The sequence below is a fragment of the Phocoena sinus genome, chromosome 3, assembly GCF_008692025.1.
Source record: "Phocoena sinus isolate mPhoSin1 chromosome 3, mPhoSin1.pri, whole genome shotgun sequence".
NCBI lineage: Eukaryota > Metazoa > Chordata > Mammalia > Artiodactyla > Phocoenidae > Phocoena > Phocoena sinus.
The window spans coordinates 48,043,835-48,066,347 of NC_045765.1; the positions used below are offsets into that span (position 1 = coordinate 48,043,835).

Sequence of the window (22,513 nt, forward strand, 5' to 3'; positions counted from 1 at the left end):
AACAGCAGATGTTGATGCTTCCTTGGCCTTCTGTCACATCTGTGGTCCTCCACGAGCAACAAACTGATCTCATTCATATTGAAAATTAAGAAGATGATGCTCTAAATCACAAGCTCCCTGACTTAGTTCTGTTTAGAATGTCAACGACTATAGGGCCAGAGGCACCTCTGAATACTTCCATTTCCAAAATACTGGTCTTCAAATGGCTGCTTAAAATTGCCTGCAAATAACATGTTATGTGATTTGATACAAATAGAGGCGATAAGTAAACTTCTACCAACAGTTGAATTTACCACAGAGATGTGACTATTAAATGAAATTATGATTATTTTTTGAAGTATCCTGATATGCTTAGAGCATTCTGACCTCTTGTCATTTAGACTGATAACGTTTTTCTTTTTCCCCAGAGATCTGACAGCAACAAGGTAGCTCTACTTTTTTATATAAAAGTAACATTGTGTTACTGATAAGGACATTTTCTACCAGAGACAATTAGAAGACTGGTACTTTCCTAGGTTATGTAATACTGAGTCTTGGATTCAGCTCTGAGAGCAAATAAATGTTCCTGAAAAACCAATTTTAGCCTCATTTACTGTAGATAAAAAAACAGCCTCAATTTTTCAAATTGTCAACGTTTTATTTACAGGGCTAGCATTCCCATGCATTAAGAATGTGTGTAGGGAACCAGAAACTCTTTCTGTGAAATGCTACACAAATTCTTCCATACATGGGTTCAGTATCTTATTCTTCAGTTTTAGCACTGGCATTTTCAAAGCCAGAACAATAACTGAAGAATGTACAAGAAAAGCTACAATGCAGGAATCCCACTTTTTGTTCTTATATTTACTGCTGACCCAGGTATCTTTGGCCCAGTCACTTAACCTCTCTGTGCCTCAGCTTCCTCGTCTGCAAAATGAGGTTAAAATGCTTTTTCATAAAGGTTTTTTGTTTGTTTGTTTTTTCTTTTTTGTTTTTTGAGGTTTTTTTGCAATTCTGGAACAAGAGGTGCTTAAAGTAGCACAAAGTGCTTTGTAATTATAATGACTGCTATATTTGACTTTCTTGTGTTGTTGAGAAAGAGTCCCCTGTGTAATAAAATAGTGCTTCAGTTTGGTTCAATCTAAGCACGGTAGCACTGAAGCTTTCCCATCAATTATTAGCAATAAAGATTGAGCGATCCAGAGCCAGGATCCCTAATCACCTATAGTAAATAGATCATTCTCATGCTATTGAACAAGTTAGAAGAATGTGTAATTTCAATGATAAGCATTTTCTAGCTCTCCTTACTGTATATGCATGCCATAATACAAAACTCCACTTTTATCATAGGAGAGCCAGCCATGAAATTAAGGTTTGAAGTGAACTGAGAATATCACATAATTAGTCTAATTATCCCTTTCATTTGGAGGGGGAGGTCTTGTGAGATGTCCTACTGGGAATATACAATATAACTATCCTTCTGCTGGATTCTTTGTTCAACTGGGTAGGTTCAATATTAAGTATGAATAGTACATGCATTGTGCAGGCAATATGAAAAAGGGTGCTACTACAGTTTGTGACCCAACACTTTCAAATCTCAGTCAGAACATATGGAAGAGGATAAATTACTCTCCCATATCTTAGACGACTTTTCCATTGGCCATTCCAGCGTGTATCTGAGCAAATTCATACCCCATCTGCTCCACCAAACCTACTTTCTTCCTCTTCATCTTGCTTTCCCCACCAAGAAACTTGTAGGCTAAATTTTATATCCAAGCACTGACTGGGGTTTGAACAATCAGAAATATTTATTAAAATAATGTAGTTTAATCATGTACCTTATCTGCTATAAATCTGATTGTATCACATACACACAAAATCATACAAGAGCGTTGCCCATGAGAATGGCCATCTAAGCAGCTTTAGATGTGTTTACGGAAAATGCAAAAAAAAAAAACAAGGGGGGGATTTAGCTTAAGATCCAAGAGATTAGCAAATTTCTCTAAGATTTTAAGCTAAAAGGTGATATTTTTACCGTACCTTACTCGTGATCCTCAAAATTAACATATCTTGGGGTAAGGCTAACTATTTTGATAGGCACATTCTCTGTTATCCATTTCCACAATTACAAAAAGCATCAGCAAAATTGTACATGTGTGTTCCAGTCACTCATGGATCCACAGAAATGGATCATATCTAAATGAATGCTTCCCTTGCATACTATGTTCAGCAAGCATAAATAGAGTGTCTCAATAATGGAGAGGTTTATTGTGACTCCACTTCTTACAGAGATCAAATGATCCCCACTTGGGTCTTTAATATCTGCTTTAATTTCTACATCTTAACTATCCTGACATATTTGGCCAGTAGGTTAGCAGCAATCAGAACAGCATTCTTCAGAGTTCATTTTACTTAATTTTTCTTAACAAAGTCTTCATCTCTTGGAAGATAAACTTAACTGAAGATATTAAAAAAATAGTTTGAGATAAAACGAAAGTCCCAATTTAGCATGGCTATTGAGGACAGGAAAAGTTTCATGAGAAAGGAAAAAGAAATAGAAGACTGTATTTAACTATAAAACTAGAAAGCATCTATTACTAAATTGTCTAACTTTTTTTAATGGCCACCCAAGTTTTGTTTTAGGTAACACTAGAATTTGCTAAAAATAACTATCAAATCCCTTTTAACTTACATCATATAAATGAAATTTTTGCCAATAGCAAGGTTTTTAGGGGTGGAAGAATAAATTTTGCTTTGATTTTTTTTCCCATTTATTAAAAAAACTGCTCACGTAGGTGGCATGGTTCTTTTAAAGGATAGAGATGATGTAGAAGGCTCATGGGTCATCACTGGAGTAGAATGAGGACATACGTTTTCCACTAGTAATAGAAGAAATAGTTTTGCCAAACAAATTTTTGCTACAGTATTTCAACTTACTTTTATGGTTTTCCATTTAAAATAAATCTCTGGCAAATTTGTTCCTTTTTGCCTATTTATTGTCAACTTTTTCTGTAAACCCATTGTATAATTTCACGTGTTCAATGTCTTTGATGTAATTCATAAGTTCATTGTTTTAAAATGAAACATGTCTTTTTAACCTGCCTAGGTTTTCAGGGAAACTGTAAAAATAGTATTCATCAGTTTTGTGTTGATGCTAAATAACTGGATCGTATGTGTTATATTACATCAAAATAGATGGGCAGCATAGACATTTTATTTTTTAAATATTTAATTGCATTTTTGATCTGTCAAAGAATGGTACAGTATATATATGTATACATATACATATATACATGAATGTGTATGTATATATTTATCTGCTATATTGAAAAAGTTCGATATAACTTGAGAGATAGTCATCAAAGCAAATCTTAGGTGACTGTTTATGTCATGAGTTAATGCTTCCAGGGTGGACCCAAGCCTCTCCTTAAGTGGACTTCTACTTTCTAAAGGGAAAAGAGTAAGTCAAAAGGTCTTGAGGGCCAAAAGCTTCCATTCGGTTCAACTGCCTTGTCATTTCTATATAATATATTGTCCTGAGACTGAACCTCAGGCATTGTGGCAGGAGGATTCAGACATAACAGAAGTTGGAGTTGATCCTCTGTGATCCCATTTCAGTACCAGGCAGAGCAGATTCACATTCCTTTGCTGCCTTTAGTTTGGCAGTTTAGTTCTTTCTAAATAAATCTTCTATCGTTAAGAGTACAAGACCCATGTTTAATCATAATCACTAAAGATATACTTCAAGGGGTAATGTGGCAAAAATAAAAGGACTATAATTTGCTATATTCAAGCTAGTATATGAAACTCAGAGGTACAGGTGGTTGATTGGGTGAAGTTCCCTGTTTTTATCTTTGTGTTTGTGCATTGAGGTCTTTGAACCCATGCTTATGTTTCCATCCTTGTGATATCAAAGTTCTGTAGGGTGGGAGTGCTGTAGATAAACAACTTGGAGTCCAACTTTGCCTACAGTCAAGCCTCTACAAACTTACTATAGTGTGGATGATGCAGTTTCCCAAAAGCAGATCCCCAGCATCCCTTGATAACAGCAGTCACTTATATTTGATGGATAAGTCACAAAATGTGCCTATTTCCCCCCATGAACCATAATAACTTCCCACAATGAGACAGATCAAAATCCAAACACTTTTATAAATATGTGATGTAGATATATACACATATACATTCTGTATATAGTGTGATGGTTGTGAGCGCTTACTACATGTGTACTTCTGTCCTAGGACTGAGGAATTGGGAAGGGGTTTTCTGACGCTGCTGGGTAACTCATGTTTTTGTTTAGCATCTGGTATCTGTGCTCTACTCCTGCTTGCCTGTCTCTTCTCCCTTTCCTCTACCTTCTGTCCATTACTACTATTCCCTGGTTTTGACTGAGGCAAAGAACTACTCATTGGTTTTCCAATTACCCAAGCCCATAAACTAGCCTTATGGTGATGCCAGTGGTTTTTCTGGAAAGAGCAACAGAGTCCAGCACAATCTACAGTATTAATATTAGCCCAAAGTCACATATTTTTATCATCTAAAAATCTCATTCCGTAAAGGGTTTATGCCTGCTTGAACCTCCACGATACAATTCTGCGGGGACTCAAGTACAAAGCCCGTGCATGGGAATACGTAATTCCCCAGATGTCTACTGTTTTAATGCAGCCAGGGGGTCAATTTCTCAGAGTTCTCATTCAATCAACTGCTTCAGTTGGGATTCTTTCTCTCCATCTCATTAGCATGACTCCATATATTGCTTCAGTGCTTGTTTATCAATGGAAGAAAAATATAAATTCACTGACTTTCACCAGAATGATCCTCTGAAGTACACCAAACATGTACATGTACTGTATGTTATTACCGTAGAGATTGGAATCAACTTATTGTATGTAAAGTTTTATGAATGGTTATTTTATAATTTATGTATTTAATACAGGAATCAATGAGCTCTGGTGTTTTAGTTTATATAAAAATAAAACAAACTGCATTTTTAAAAACTTTATCTTGCATTGTCCATAGGTTTTTGTTTTGTTTTAACTCTTAATCTACTTTAGAAAAGCAGGGTGAGGGAAATCAGGGTTATCCGTATAATGTTGGGGAACAAACTCTACATCAAAGATGGTATATAGGTTTCTTCTCATCTATCCACTCTGAATTTTTTATTGTACCTGCCAGAGGCACTATGGTGAGGAGTCCAAGGCACAACTTACACTCATGAGGAGGGAGCTATGGTCATTAGCACGCCTGCTCTGAATATAGTTTGGGGAAGAATGTTGCCAGCTATTTGCCATTCTTATTCTAGCTATTACTTCTTTTGCTTTATCCACCTACCTTTTTTCTCTACCTTGTAGACCCACTAGATGTAACAAGTTAACAAGCGTCTGTTACATGACCATCCATTATGTGTCCATCCCTATGGCCTGGTATGAATGGGTCGACCCTCAAAGAGCTTACAGTTTATGTGGGAAACTACCCATGTATACATGAAACAAATAAAGAACCAATATGGCACAATGTGAGGCATAATTTTATAGGTCACTATTGAGAACAATTAAAAATAATATTAGTCTTTGGGGATGGGCTTGAAAAATCCATGCTAAGAATGGTTCTTAAGTTGCAACCTCTTATCTTTAACTAGCAAAAAGTGTCGCTCATCAAGTTAAAGTTCTGTTACCCGTTTATAGGAACCATCTCCTGTGTCACGTCAGATCCCTAAAACAGAGAGTAAGACATAACCCCAGCCCTCAAGACGTCATGACTATGTTATTTGATGAAGACTTACAATTGCCTGAGTCTCTATGAGAAAGGTACCAAGCATATCAGCATGCCATGGAATAGGCAGTTATTGTTATGGATTCTGTCTAATGTTATAAATGAAAAGTTTTGACGAACTCCAGTTCTGTATATAACTCAAATATGCTAATCATGTCAACAGCTCAACTGACTTCTTCTAGCTCCAAAACAAAGTACCCTGGTGTCTTTTGGAGATATTAATGGGGGCAGGGAACACTTCCTACCATAGTGCCAGTGGGACAAGTAAGCATCCACTAGGTTCATACAAAGCCCACACGAAGGGACTCCTCCTATGGGCTCATGTTACAGCTGTGCCTCTGACCTACACGTGAGCAGCTTTCATAGGGGTGCAGAGGTGTAGTCAAGTGCTTACCTACCCCATGGGTAAAGTATGTGTCCAGTGGCTGATAAAGAATGCTTACTTTATTTAAGCTACTTTGTATTTACATACGAAATGTCAGAGTGAATGATGAAGGCTTTTTTGCTCACTGAAAATGCTCCAAATAAAAATGTGTTTAACAAATACATTTTTGCATGCAGATGCACTTATAAATGTGAAAACATTGGTTTTGATCAATAGGCTCTATAACAAAGAGGCATTGGGAATCTGTGCCTGTATTACTGTAAAAATATTGAGAACAAGGGCCACTACATCTATATCATCTTCGTGAAGCTCCATATGACACTCTTTTTTAGAATTTAGAAGGAGAAGGAGAAAACAAAACCACAGCCACTTCAAGAACTAGATTCTTCTTCCTTTATAATAAGAAATAAATAATTTATTATGTAAATTATTTTGCCCTGACTGCCTAGAAATGCATGAACAAATCTAAAATTTAATTATGGAATCTTGTCAATTATTTCTATTTTCTTTTTACTTTATTGATTTCACTCTTTTGCCTTTAACTTACTTTAGTTTCACCTTTAATTTACATCACCTCAGATGTATTTTTGTACAGCCACAGGGTATAAACTCAATATTTTTTAAGTGCACATTAAATATTCTTAGAGCTACTATAGGAAAGTATCAATATGTAGAAAAATATTCAAAACATGGAAGTAAAGCAAAATGAGTATTTGTCTTTCTAATTTCATTTCAGAGTGGTTTCTAATACGTCAAATGAAAAGTCTTTTGACTCTGGGGAAATGCAGCAAGTGATGAGAACCCCGTTGTTTTACAGCCCTGTAAAGCTAGAAGCTAACTTGCAGAAAGTTGATAAGGTGAGACTTTTTTTTTTTTTTGCATGATAAAAAAAGAAAAACTCAAAGATGAGGCGTTTGTCCTATATGCAAATTAACCACTTTGGTTTCTAGCATACTGCCTTCTTTCACGTACTTTGCCTCCTTCTTCAGATCTTTCTTGAATCAGGTCAGTTATTCTACTGGTTTCTTTATTTAATGGAGTACATAAAACTTGGACACATGCTCATTAATTTTTATGAGAATGACATTTTTAACAATTTGAAAAGAGTGCTTTTTCAAAAGGCAAGATATGTTCCTTGCTCTCAATGAACTTCTGGTAAGATAAGGCACTTAAGTCCCCAAAACAATGAAATAGAAATCAATACAGGAGGGTTAAAAGCCACTATCTGCTAAGTATCCTGAGTTAATCTTTGAATCCAGACCTGTTCCCTCTCCTAGTTCCCCCAAGTCAGTGAGAGCTGTTAGATAGAATTAGGATAGATTCATGGGCTCAGTTCTCTCCTGCTTTTCCCTCACCCTCCATATCCAGTCCTTCACAAGTTCTACTGATTTTCCTTCTCCCACCTGTCTTCTATTCTCCATCACTTCTATTAAGAGCTTCTCGCCTGAACCCTTGCAGCAGCTTCTTAGTTAAATTAACTGCTTCCACTTGTGTCCTCTTTATTTTTACCCTACTTGTTGTTTCCAGCTTGATTTAATGTGCAGATCATGGCAGCTTGTTCTCATCTTTAAAATTACTCCTTGCTTTCCCATGCCTACCTAGGGTTGACTCTCAAACGCTTATGGAACTAAACATGGGATTGGGGGCTGGGGTAAGACACTGCAGCCGACACAAGCCTGCTATTTTGTCTAACCCAGCTATAGGAAATAAGGCTTAGACTCTCAGCGTGGCCATTTATGTCCTGGATACCTCTTCTAAAACTTGAATATTCAGCTTAGCCATCGTCTTCCTCAAGAGTTGGACACAATATCCTTTGTTCTCCCAAAGCATTCTATGTGTACTCATCTTGTCATTTACCAGGTAATTAAAATTATTTGTTCTGTTCATCCCCACTTGTACCCCCAATTAAATCTGAGTTATTTGAGAGCAGAGAATATGCGTTTTTCAGTTTTCAATCTTCAGCAACTAATACGTTTCCTGATACGTAGCAGAGTCTCTGTGGAGGGAGTCCTTTTTCCATGTTTTTATTGAAGTAGACTTGATTTACAATATGTTTCAGGTGTTCAACAGAGCTATTCAATATTTTTATAGATCATACTCCATTTAAAGTTATTAGAAAATATTGGCTATATTCCCTGTGCTGTACTTACATCCTTGTATCTTATTTATTTTATACCTAGTGATTTGTACCTCTAATCCCTTTCCCCTTTCTTGCCCCTCACCCATCCCTCTCCCCTCTTCTCACCACTAGCTTGTTCTCCATATCTGTGAGGCTGTTTCTGTTTTGTTATATTCATTTGTTTATTTTTTAGAGAAGTATCACTTCTCATTTGGATGATAAAAGAAGGCTCCATGAATGTGGAAATAGGTAAACTGGGTCATTGTTTGGAAATTTATTTTATTGTTGTTTCTGGGGTTTTGTTGGTTGGTTTTGTTATTATATAAGGGTTTTGCTATTTCTTCCTGTTGTTACCTTATTTTATATTTTGAACAATAATTTTGGTCCATAAACCAAAAGCTCTTCAGAAAACAGGCAAAAAGACTAACACATTCCCTACTCGCTTCCCTTATCCTTCCGGTTGAAGTTCTCTATTCCCCTGTATTCTACCCTCTGACCACAGGAGGGGAGCATTTGTCTAGAAGTCCAGGAAAAAGTGTCAGCTCAAAGAAAATCCGAAGTTGATTTTATGGGGCATTTTGTGTCTCTTGATTTTGTGTTTCTCTTCCGCACATCCATATGAAAGCAATAATCTAAATATAAACACTGTCTTGTCCACTTTTCTGGCATGGTTTTTCACCATCTTGGTTTTTTCAGTCTCTCCTTACTTCAGGGAAGCTGGGTTGTTGTCTTTACGCAGGCTGCAAATTCATTTGCAAACACAAAGGCTCAGGGAAACTTAGAGACCAATTACAGCCTCAAAATATTCCAGACTCACTAAGATGCCAGACAAAAAGGGTCAAGGCAGTTCATCAGATTCACTCCCGAATTCTCCCCCTCCAAAGCAAGTCCTTCCCAGAGAACAGACAACGGAAGGTATGTTATTGTGTCTAGAGTTTCTCTGTGTGAATGTACTTGAATTCTTTTAAATGGCAGTGTTATGTTTTAAATATCTTTGCCAAAACATATTATGTTTCCTAAAGGAATTTTAAAAGAAAGAATAGTGATTCGTCCTTAAAAAATATTTACCTCCCAAGAAGCACAAGAATGAAAAAAAGCAATAATTTCTGATTGTTTATACAAAACACTGACTAGATAAGCTTTTATTCTATTAGTCTGCCATTCTTAACCGTAAATCACATTTTATACATCACTCTGTAATTGACAAAGGATCCCTGCTTCTTAGTGCTGGCATCTCCCCAGTTATATAGAGGCTGCTGTGGGAAAGATCACACAAGCCAGGTACTTCCATTTTATTTTAATTACTGATGGACATAAAGCAGAATCCCAATTATGTTGGTCTTTTCTCTTTCTGGCCTATTTTTCTTTCTACTCTGTTATGAGAGGGAATATGTGTTTGGAAGACGGACTGGGTCCCAGCCCTAGCTTTGCCACTAGGTGTGTGTCACTGAGTTACTGAAACATTTGAAGCCTTCCTTTCCTTTTTTGTAAAATGGGATAACTTAGATAATTTCCCTTGTTAGGCTGTTGTGAGAGTTAAATGAGATATGTAGCAGGGTTAATACCAAAAGTTTTAATGTGTGGCTGAGATATACGGACTCGATCAACAGTAGGCTTCATAAGTCACATTTTAATTATTTGTAAAGTCTTCAGTTCACTTATAAGTATAAAAGGATATAGTATAGAAGATCAATACAAAACCATAAACTATGAAAGAATAGTATATGCATCCTACCCCAGACATTCCTGCCTTCACAATCCTTCCTGACTCCTGGCACTCTCTAACAAAGCCAAGCAATATGTATTCTGCCAGAGCATTGCAATATTACGTGAATAGGCAGGCATTTATGTAGAGGACTAAGCAAAAATCTTACTCCTCAGGCTAGGGTTAATAGACAGCAGAGGAGGAGCAAACAAGGGGCGGTGCAAACAAATCCTGGGCCCAATGCCAACATCAGGCATTACCAGGAAGCCTATGCAATGACCCTTGCAGTACCCCCTTGGCACCACAGGGGTCACTATAAGGAACCGCTGTGGTCTGGGATACCTCTGACTCAGACTACTGACAGTGAAGTTTTCATTTGAGCATTAACTATTTAATTTTTCATTTGTGTACATCACAACGACAGTCATTTTTTTAAGACCCAGAAGAGACAAACATTTACTCATTCGTTGATTCCTTCGTTTATTTCTTCAGTTTTCAACAAATTTTTATTAAGCAGCTACCATGTCTCACTCATGCCTGTGTATGAAGGAGAATTACTGATGTGTAAGTGACTTGCCTATTGGAAGAACTAATAAAGAGCAGAGTCAAAATGTGGGTCAGATGATCCGACTCCAAGTTTAGTCAACTTTCCACTTAATTCATGTAATTAATGCATTGTATAATACATTATATAATCCTATATACTATGATACATAATTAATTAATATAATTATCAATATAGCTAACATATAATTAATTATATATTAAGTGAATAACAACATAACAATTGCTGAGCCCCTACCAAGTGTCAGAATTTTTTAATACGTTTTTTTCATAGGCTGTATGGCTTCCAGAGTGGTCTTTTGAATCCCAGTCCTGTTCCCCATTTGCTCTATGACCTTAATCAAGTTAATGAATGTCTCCGAGGCTCAATTTTCCCATCCATAAAATGGAACTAATATAACGCACCTGGTGGGGTTATGGTAAGGATTAAATTTAAATAAAGTAAAATGAAACAGTATAAAAGCAGACATAAAATGCATGGTACAGGGTAGGGTTCCAGTTCTTACCATTTGTGTTTTAAACAACTTTGCATTTACTAGTGAGGAAACCAACACATAAAAGTTTGGTAACTTGCCCAAGTTTATTCAGCTAGTAAGTGGCCGAGCTAGGATTTGAACTCAGCTCTCACTTGAAAGCTTGTACTCTTTCTGCTCTACTGTGCTGCCAGTGTGCTTTTTTGTCTCCAGTTAGTGGGTCCTTGAGGTGAGAGAACATTTAATACTTCCCCACAGTGCCTGGGGAAGTATACATATAATAGTCGACACAAGTCTGTTAAGTGAGCAACATACTTAGACAAGGGGAGAAGACAGAATAGCAAAGTTTTGTTTTTGTTTCTACTCTTTTTCTGTCTACAAGTAATGTACTAAGGGTACCAGGAAACAGAGCACACCTGTTGACTAACGATGAAAGGATACGGCCCTTCACTACATGAAAGCTTATGAATCCACTGTGATCTGCAAAGAATCCCTTTGCCTTTTGACCCCTTTTCAACTGGAAAGCAAGGTTCTCTTCCCATTTCCCATCCTCTGCCTCAACAGAAGGGACCACTGACTTCCCGCAGCCTACAGAGAAAAAGATGGGACCGGGGGAGTCAAGGCAGGGCTGACCCTGAGTGTGGATGACTCAACACTGCCTGCTTGGTGGGAATGGAGAGGGCACTCAAGACCCCATTGCTCCTTCTACTGCCTTTCTCTCTCACACACCCAAACATTCTCTTGGAGTTAAAAACGAATACATATTCCAGAAAGTCCCTGGGCAAAATGAAAGTGAGTTACCAAGAAAGGCCGTAATGAAGGTATTAGAATCCATTAACAGAAAATTATTATTATTATTTTTTTTAGACTATCTAGCTGCCTAGTCTACAGCCCTGAGGAAAAAAGCATCATGAATGATAAGGAAACATCCTGCTGGGGAATAAGGTTTTACCGAGACCGAGTTGAGGAGACGTATATGGGGAAATTGGATCAGCCGAGACAAGCTGTCAGTGGCCAGGCAAACAGCGATGTGCTGGTCAGCGGCTCAAGCAAGAGAGGGCAAGCCTTGGTTTATACGCTTGGCAGATTTCTCTGAGGTAAATGCTTCCACCACGGCTGATTTCAAGCTACCAATGACAAGATTCCTGAATATTTAACAACTGGCCTTCAGGACTGTTATAAGCTCAAGCACATCCTGACCAGTCATTTTGAAAGGATGAGGTAACTTCCTGCCAATTGGTTACCATATGAGCAATAATGTGCCTTTTGAAAGTAGGTTTGTGTTTATCCCTTTAAAGTGTAGTGTGCTCTACACCCCACCCTACCACTATAATAGCTCTATACCCCACCCTACCACTATAATAGCAATGCTCACTGAGGGGTAAATAGAGTTAAGATGGGGTGTCACCACAAATCAGTGCATGTCAAAACTGGTGAAATCGGAATCAAGTCCGTAGTTTGTATTGTTCCAAAGTCAATTTCCTGGCTTTGCCATTGTACTATAGTCATAAGTTGTTGCCACAGGGTGAAGCTACATGGGACTCCTATTTTCCTAACTTTGTGTTTACAATTATTTTAAAATAAAAAGTTAGGGGGAAAACCCTCACAAAATATAGGAAAATATAAAGGTGACAGTAAAATTTCCCCCGAAATTATACCATACAGAATTAATCATCAGCATCGTTAGGTGACCTTCATCTTAGACATTTTTCTTTGTAAATATTCAGGTGGAAGGAGAGGGGTTAAGGCTACTTTTAGGGAAATGGAGTTCTATAGTAGATCCTATTTTTAAATACAAAATAATTTAACTGTATTTGAATGTAACAAAAGAACCTGATATTAAATTGTAAGAATCAGTGAATTTCAAATACGTTTGCTGTGACCATGCGTGCATGCACGCGCACACACACAATGGAGTATCAGGTTTCTTAAGTGACCAGACAAAAGCCTGTGGGACCATTTCTTTGGCCCTAAAATTAAGGCTCTGAAAATTATAAGTTGAGTTCATCTATTTCCTGTTACCAAAGATCATACCACTAAGAAAGAAAGCCTTGAGAGAGCCAGCCCACTAAGGTTTCAAAAAAGAATGCAAAAACAATGAGCATTAACCTTTCAAAACATCTTACAGCCTTGAACCACAACTGTGCATTCTGAATTTGACTCCCTGCTTTGTTTCATAGCTAAAGCTTTTGACCTTACTGTCCTCTTTTATATCTCTTAAGGCCACTGATACAGTAGTACAATATTAATGAAAAATAACAAAAAAATTTAATATTGATATTTTGTCAAAGAGTTCACTGGTTGTGTACTTCAATGAAATAATAAAAGCCATCTTACAGATACAGCAAACTTTACAGTTTTTAAAGCTCTGCACAGTTTTTACCTCCTTTGAGTCCAGGCTGGTATTTTATCCCCATTTTACAAGTGGTGACAGTGAGGCTCACAGCAGGTGAGCAACTTGCCTACAGTCATAGGGAGTAGGTAGAAGGGGCCATGGGGTTTTACAGATTCCTGGACTTTTTCCCTTTCTATCACATGTTAATAGAAGCTTAGTATCATGTTAGGACCCTTAAAACCCCCAAATAGTAAATGTAATTTAATACAGCTTGTAATACACTCAGGAAATTAAAGCATACAAGAAAATTGAAATCTTCTCTACTCCCCTAAAGAAAAATATGTCAAACCTACTAAGAGGTTAGTAGGATTTTTTTAAATCATATTAGCGGATTATCCCATCTTACAAAGCAGGATCCAAGGGAATAGAACACAGGACAGATAAGGTTTTATTGTGGATAGAGAAAATAATAAGGGATAATATTTTTAATATGCCATGGCAGTGCTACATATTTATCTGTATTGCCTCGTGCTCAAACAATCCACTGATGTAGACATAATTGTTATCCCAAATTTGCAAAAGAAGAAACTGAAGTTTGAAGAGATCAACAGGTAGGAAGCAACAAAGGATCTGGAATTGGATCCCATGTTTATCTGATGCAAAATCTTGCATTTTTAGCCAGAGTGAGGCCATACTATACTGTGGAGACTAGAGGGAGGCCAAACAATCAAAACCCAAGACTAATTAAAGGTACAGCTGAAAAAACTGAAAAAGTAAAGTTGATCTTTGGGATTGTCATGTATTCTTGGCCCCCTTCTCCCCATAGTTATCCAAAGCCACTGGGTATTTCCTCTCATCCAGATCTAAAGTTACTCTCTAAAAAGTATCTGGATCTCATTTAACATAAGGGACAAGTGACTCTTCACAGTTTTAAAATCCTTGCTCCTGAAGCTTTAGATCAAGCATTAATTAATCCTTTGGAAGCTAAAATGCTTAGTTCTCAGGAACTGGAGTTTGAGGATAGAAAAAAAAAAATTCTCAAAAGTGTGACATGTAGTCAGTTGATTAGTTGATTCTGATTAAAATGTCAAGACAGGGAATTCCCTGGTGGTCCAGTGGTTAGGACTCTGTGCTTTCAGTGCCAAGGGCCCTGATTTGATCCCTGGTCAGGGAACTAAGATCCCACAAGCAGCAGGGCCAAAAAAAAAAAAAATGAAAGAAAGAAAAAAGAATGCCAAGACAATTAAATGGAGGAGAAATAGTCTTTTTAACAAACTGTGCTGGGACAACTGGTCTCTACATGTAAAAGAATGAATTTGGATTCCTACCTCACACCATATACAAAAATTAACTCAAAATGTATCATAGTCCTAAATGTAAGAGCTAAAAGTATAAAACTCTTAAAAGAAAGGCGTAAATCTTCATGCTCTTGGATTAGGCAATGTTTTCTTAGATATGACACCAAAAGCATAAGCAACAAAAGAAAAAGTAGTGAAACTGGACATGATCAAAATTAAAAACTTTTGTGCTTCAAAAAACAGTCTCAAGTAAAAAGATGACCCACAGAGTAAGAGAAAATTCAGAAAATCTTATATCTGATAAGGGACATGTGTCTAAAATATATAAACACATCTTCAAACTCAGTAGTAAAAAGCAAATAGCCAATTAAAAAGTGGCCAAAGTATCAAAATAGTTCACTCAAGGAAATATACAAATGGCTAATAAAGACATGAAAAAATGCTTACCATCATTAGACTTCAGGGAAATGCAAATCACAATGAGATATCACAGTAGGATGACACTAATCAAAAAGAAATATAATGATCACTTTAGGCAAGGAAGAAATTGTAACCCTTATAAACTGCTGGTGGGAATTAAGGTGGTGCAGCCATTTTGGAAAACAGATTGCAGTTGCTCGAATGGTTAAATATACCGTTACCACACGATCTAGAGATTCTACCCCTTGGTGTATACCCAAGAGAACTGATAACATGTCCACCAAAAACTTGTGTGTAAATGTTCATAGCAGCATTATTAAGAATGGCCCAAAAGTCGAACAACCCAAATATCCATCAACTGATAAATTAATAAAGAAAACGTAGCATAACCGTACACTGGAGCATGATTTGGCAATAATGATGTACTAATATATGCTACAACATGGATGGACCTTGAAAACATTGTGCTAAGTGAAAGATGCCAGTCACAAAGGAACACATATTATATGATTCCATTTATATAGAAAGTGCAGAACAGGCAGATCTATTGAGACGGTAAATAGATTAGTAGTGTCCTAGTGCTGGGGGCAGGTGGAAGGTTTGAAGGTAATGGCTACGGGATAAGGAGTCTCTTTGGGGGGTGAAAAAAATATTCTAAAATTGTTGTGGGGATGGATACAGTACTCTGTGAATAAATTAACAGCCATTGAATTGTACACTTTAAAAGTGTGAATTATATGGTATGTGAATTATATTCCAATAAGGCTGTTTAAATATAGCAATGCAACTGATGGGACTACAAATCAAGACTATGATGTCACTGCAAACCTATTAAAGCAGATATAATAAAAAATAGTGACAATACCAAATAGTGGCAAGGTTGTGGAGAAACTGGATCTCTCAGCTATTGCTGGTAGGAATGTAGAGTAGTACAGTCACTTGGAAAATAATTTGCCACTTTCTTAAAAGAAACCTATACATTCACATACCATACAACCTAGCAACCACACTCCTGGGCGTTCACTCCAGAGCAACGAAAACTTATATCCAAATGAATTCCATACATTATCGTTCATAGCAGTTTTGTTTGTAACTTCAAAAAACTGAAATAACCAAAATGTCCATTCAAAAGGACAATTTGCTTAAAAAATTTACAGTACAACCATACCATAGAATACTACTCAGTAATAAAAGGTAATGAACTATTGATACATGCAACTTGGGTGGATCTCAAGTTCATTACATTGACTGAGAGGAACCAATCTTATGAGGTCCCCTGTGTGATTCCATTTATACAACATTCTCATAATGTCAAAATTATAGAGATGGAGAACAAATTACTGGGTTGCCAGGGGTTAGGGATGGTGGAGGCAAGGGAATGGGTGTGGCTATAAAGAGGTAGCATGGGGAAGACCTTTGTGGTGATGTAATAGTTCTTTATCTTGAGTCAGGGAGTGGTTACACTAACCTGTAAATGTAACAAAATGACATAGACCTATGCATACCTTGTACTAATATTAGTTTCCTGGTTTTGATATAGCACTGTTGTTAGGTAAGATATAATCACTGGAGAAAACTGGGGAAAGTGTACACAGGAACCTCTCTATACTATCTTTGCCACTCCCTGTAGAACTATAATTATTTCAAAATAAGTTAAATGTATGTATGTATGTTCCTATCTACCTATCTATCGCAGTATAAATACACTGCCATAAATATATATATTTATCTATGACAATTCAGTTGGCAGACACTCAGTAACTATTAACTAAGCTATTTCTTGAGGAGATATGTATAAATGTATAGGAAATGCAAGAAAATTTATTAAAGTTAAGTACACTTCTCCTCAATCCTCTCAGACGACGCCCAAGATAAAAACCAAGAGAAATGAGTCATCCTCTGGAGAAGGATGTGCCTTATCGACACTGAAAATGTGTGCAAATAAATGATAAATAAACATGCCACACTCCCTAAATTTTTCCCGTTCTAAATATACATTATAATAGTGGATTTTAGTTTCTCAAGCTGTCTAAGTCATGGCTGTGATCCCCCAGTCTGGAGGAAATGCTGTGCTTGCAAGAGCTATGACTTCATTTCCTTCCAGAGCAAGTTCCCCCCTTTCAGGTTCTTGCACATGTGAAATTCCCTCGTCTTTCACTCCATGGGGCAGCTGGTTCCCAGCCTTGGAGTAAATTCAAACATTGTGGTTCAGAACATGCCAGCAGCTGCCAGAAGGATCCTAATCTTTCAGTTCCTGGGCCATTGGGGAAAGGGTTTTTGGCCAAGGTAATCAGAGACTGACTCCACTTAATACAAACCAGACAGCCAGGGTGGAGGGCTTCCCCTCGGGAGCCTGGCTCAGCTTCTCATCCACACAGACTCCTTTTGCAAGGTCTCAGCTGCATGAACCTCATCCCTCACTGATCATGTCCCTCCCCAGCAGGAGTGGAACAAAGCTCTGTGAACTCGGTGGCCACACACAAACTTGTACTCCATCTCTTAGGCTGCCGGGGCCCACCAGGCCAGGATGGACTCAACAAGGATGCCCTCACCACACTGGAACCCACCTCCAATGATCTTTGTATCTCTAATTACAATTCCTCAAGCCTGCTACCCAACTCCCAAACTTCCTGCTGTACTTCACGTTGTTATATATATTTTCTTACCTCCTACAAAGTGTCATACCACCCACATCAAAGTCCAATTACTATGGTTAACATTATTATTGACAGTCACCATTTCAAAAAAGCTTATTATGTTCTAGGATTTTATATACAGTATTTAATTTAGTCCTGACAACAACCATCAATGTTAGACAATTACTTTCTTAATTTTCCAAACAAACTAAAAACGATATCAGCAACAACTGAGGTCTGCATATTTCCAAGTCCTTGCTTATAATGTTGCCACCATAGGTCTGCCTGTGATACAGAAGGACCTGTTTTTCCATGGTCCATGCTGTGACCTTCGGAATGTGAGACACCTGAGCTTGAACCCTGTTAGATGACTCTTGATCAGTGGCCCTTGTACAGCACACAGGCGTCTGAGCCCATTTCCTCATCTGTGAAAATTGAAGATGAAAATAATGCCTGCCTCACTAAACTATTGAATGAATTAAATGCGATAATAATGTATGTAAACTACTCAGCCTGATACCTGACAAAAAATGGACCCCAGTGAATGTCTCTCAAGTGAATTAGGAAATGAGCCTATAGCAATTAACATGAAGAGGGGAGAAAAGAGGCAGAAAATGCCAATGACTCACAGTCATATTTGGCTTTGTGACACTGGCCAGACACATTTGGATAAGGGAGTCCCATGGCTCTCTCCCAATTCTATTGCCTGTTGCTGTCTGTAGAAGTTCAGTGTTAATCAGGCCACACCATGCTCTTGGGAGCAATTCATTTTGGTTCTATAGGCACCAATGACATCTCTAAGGCAGCTGTTCAAAAACACTTTTTAAAAAAAATTTTATTTTATTTATTTATTTTTGGCTGCATTGGGTCTTCATTGCTGCACGCGGGCTTTCTCTAGTTGTGGCGAGCAGGGGCTACTCTTCATTGCGGTACGCGGGCTTCTCATTGCAGTGGCTTCTCTTGCTGTGGAGCACGGGCTCTAGGTGCGCGGGCTTCAGTAGTTGTGGCATGTGGGCTCAGTAGTTGTGGCTCGTGGGCTCTAGAGCACAGGCTCAGTAGTTGTGGCGCACAGGCTTAGTTGCTCTGCAGCATGTGGGATCTTCCCGGACCAGGGCTTGAACCCATGTCCCCTGCATTGGCAGGCGGATTCTTTTTTTTTTTTTTTTTTTTAATCATCAAAATAACCTATCAGGGTTTATTAGAAAACACACCAGATAAGGCAGGGTTCTTCAATGCAACCACGGGAGGAGTCACAATAATTTAAAAAGAAACCCTTCTATGCTAAACTGACAACACTGCCACCCGCCCGAGTGAAGACAGAGCTCAACCTGGGGGCAAGCATCCTACCCACAGGCTGGACCGGGACCAGACCCACCCAGAGTCTCCTTGAAGAAGACCTCGGCCATCTCACTTCTTGTTCTTGTCCTGCTGGTCAGCCAGGATTTTGGCTGAGGACTTGGCATCGTAGCAGAGCTCACTGATCTTCTTGATGTGCTCCTTCTCAGTGCCGTCCTTCCCGTTGATCTTGGCCAGCAGGTTGGCCAGGGTCAGCAGCTGCACCGTGTACCTCAGAGTGGTCTTGGTACCAATCTCCCCCAGGTGGTTCAGCGCCTTCTCACTGATGTGGATTCCCTCTGTCTGAGCTTGGATTTTAATGATCTGTTTCAACTCCTGCAGGGTGTACACCATGGTCTGGATGATCATCACTCGGTCCAGAAGGTCGAGAGGGATGCCGTGAGGAGAGGTGATGTCCTCCGTGCCCCTGATGACACGGTTGCCTCGGTTGGATGCAAAGATGACAGTGGGGGCGATGGAAGACTCCAATGCCTGGTGCAGGTAGGTGAAGCACTCGATGTCCAGCATGTGGACCTCATCAACGAACAGAACCCCCAGAACCAGCTCTGCCACGCCCTGGTGGATGTACTTGTTCACCACCTTGTTAATCTCCCCTCAGAGTTTGTCTGTGATCTCCATCTTCTTTGGCTTCATGAGCTGGCCCATCAGGGACAGGATGTTGTGTCCCCACTGGGGCCATGCGTTGGCCACATCCAAGTCATGCAAGGTCACGTCTTGGATGATTTCCTTCTTGTTGTGCACATCTCCCTTGGGCAAGGGGACGTACTCTTCAGCTTCAAGGTCGAATTCTGTGGCATAGGTATCACACCTGCCCTGCCTCTTCATGGCCCCACTGTTGGCTTCGATGTAAATCACATCTCCAGCTTTCACTCGCTCTTTCTGCAAACTTTCAAAAACGCTGGGGTCCAGTTTCAACTGCTTGGTCCCCTTGGCTATCTTGAGCCCTATGATTATGTGGCTGATGGTCTTGCCCTAGCCCTCCATGGGGTTCTCCGTCTCACATGGGGTGAGCTCTGTGACCTCGCCTTCATATACCTCCTTGGTCTCCTTTAGCCGCAGCCCAATAGCCCTGTGGAAGTTCTCTATCAGCACTTCTGTCTCCTTGATCTCCATGGAGTAAACTTCACTCCCCACCATCCAGCAGAAAGGGACCTTACTACCCAGTTCCTGAGCAATAGCCAGAGCTAGACCTGTCTTGCCAGTTCCAGGAGGCCCTGCCAACAAAACAGCATTTCCAGCCATTTTCTTGCTTTTGATTAATTCCACTATCACACTACGTGCCTTGCACGCGTTCTCCTGGCCCGCGAACTCTGAGGCCACCGCCTTGGCCAGGCCTCTCTCGACCAGCTCCAGCCCCTTCACATGGCTGTGAGAGGTGAGGTGCTGTGTCTTGGTGGTGCTGTTCACCTTCTCGATCTTCATCCTGCGCACCTGGAGCCCGAGCGCCCGCTGAGCCCTGGCAGCCCACAGGTGGATTCTTAACCACTGCGCCACCAGGAAAGCCCCCAAAACACTGTTTTTTGAAACTGAAGTATATAATGATTTATAATGTGTTAGTTTCTGGTATACAGCAAAGTGATTCGTTTTATATATATATATAAACCAAATATATATATATATTCTTTTTCATATTCTTTTCTGTTATAGTTATCACAGGATACTGAATATAGTTCCCTGTGCTATATAGTAGGACCTTGTTGTTTATCCATTCTATGTTAAAATAATTTTCATCTGCTAATCCCAAACTGCAATCCCTCCCTCCCCCACCCCCCTTGGCAACAACAAGTCTGTTCTCTATGTCTGTGAGACTGTTTCATAGATAAGTTCATTTGTGTCATATTTTAGATTCCATATATAAGTGATATCATATGGTATTTGTCTTTCTGTTTCTGATTTACTTCACTTAGTATGATAATCTTTAGGTACATCCATGTTGCTACAAATGGCATTATTTCATTCTTTCTTATGGATGAGTAGTATTCCATTGTGTATGTACCACATCTTCTTTATCCATTCATCTGTCGATGGACATTTAGGTTGTTCTCAAGTCTTGGCTATTGTGAATAGTGCTACTATGAACATAGTGGGTTTATGTATCTTTTTAAATTATAGTTTTGTCCAGATATATGCCCAGCAGTGGGATTACTGGATCATATGGCAACTCTATTCTTAGTTTTCTGAGGAACCTCCATACTGTTCTCCATAGTGGCTGCACCAACTTATATTCCCACCAACAGTATAGGAGTGTTCCTTTTTCTCCACAGCCTTTCCAGCATTTGCTATTTGTAGACTTTTTAATGCTGGACATTCTGACCAGTGTGAGGTGACACCTCACTGTAGTTTTTTTTTTTTCTCACTGAGTTTTGATTTGCATTTCTCTAATGATTAGTGATGTTGAGCATCTCTTCTTGTGACTTTTGGCCTTCTCTATGTCTTCTTTGGAGAAACATCTATTTAGGTCTTCTGCCCATGTTTTGATTGGGTTGTTTGTTTTTTTGTTGTTGAGTTGTAAGAGCTGTTTGTATATGTTGGAAATGAAGCCTTTGTCGGTCACATCATTTGCAAATATTTTCTCCCAGTCCTTAGGTTGTCTTTTTGTTTTGTTTATGGTTTCCTTTGCTGTGCAAAAACTTATGTTTTGATCAGGTCCCATTTGTTTATTTTTGCTTTTATTTCTATTGCCTTGGGAGACTGACCTAAGAAAACATTGGTATGATTTATGTCAGAGATGATGATTTATGTTTTGCCTGTGTTCTCTTCTAGGAGTTTTATGGTGTCCAGTCTTATATTTAAGTCTTTAAGCCATTTTGAGTTTATTTTTTTGTATGGCATGAGGGTGTGTTCTAACTTCATTGATTTACATGCAGCTGTCCAGCTTTCACAATACCACTCTTTGAAGAGACTCTCCTTTCTCTATTGTATATTCTTGCCTCCTGACTATAGGTGTGTGGGTTTATTTCTGGCTTTCTATTCTGTTCCATTGATCTATACATCTGTTTTTGTGCCAATACCATACTGGGTTTTTTGTTTGTTTGTTTGTTTTTATTTAACATCTTTATTGGAGTATGATTGCTTTACAATGGTGTGTTAGTTTCTGCTTTATAACAAAGTGAATCAGCTATACATATACATATATCCCCATATCTCCTCCCTCTTGAGTCTCCCTTCCATCTTCCCTATCCTACCCTGCTAGGTGGTCACAAAGCACCCAGCTGATATCCCTGTGCTATGCAGGTGATTCCCACTAGCTATCTATTTTACATTTGGTAGTGTATATATGTCCATGCCACTCTCTCACTTCATCCCAACTTACCCTTCCTCCTCCCCGTGTCCCCAAGTCCATTCTCTACGTCTGTGTCTTTATTCCTTACCATACTGTTTTGATTACTGTAGCTTTGTAGTATTGTCTGAAGTCTGGGAGGGTTATACCTTCAGCTTTGTTCTTTTTCCTCAGGGTTGCTTTGGCAATTC

General features: G+C 38.8%; 1 protein-coding gene across 1 annotated transcript; it reads right to left on the bottom strand.

Moving 5' to 3' along the window:
• Nucleotides 1-19,093: 19,093 nt before the first annotated feature.
• LOC116751820 (ruvB-like 1) lies at nt 19,094-20,464 on the bottom strand. Its single transcript, XM_032628157.1, is given in 1 exon segment — nt 19,094-20,464. A coding segment is annotated over 1 exon segment (1,371 nt).
• Between the last annotated feature and the right edge of the window lie 2,049 nt (nt 20,465-22,513).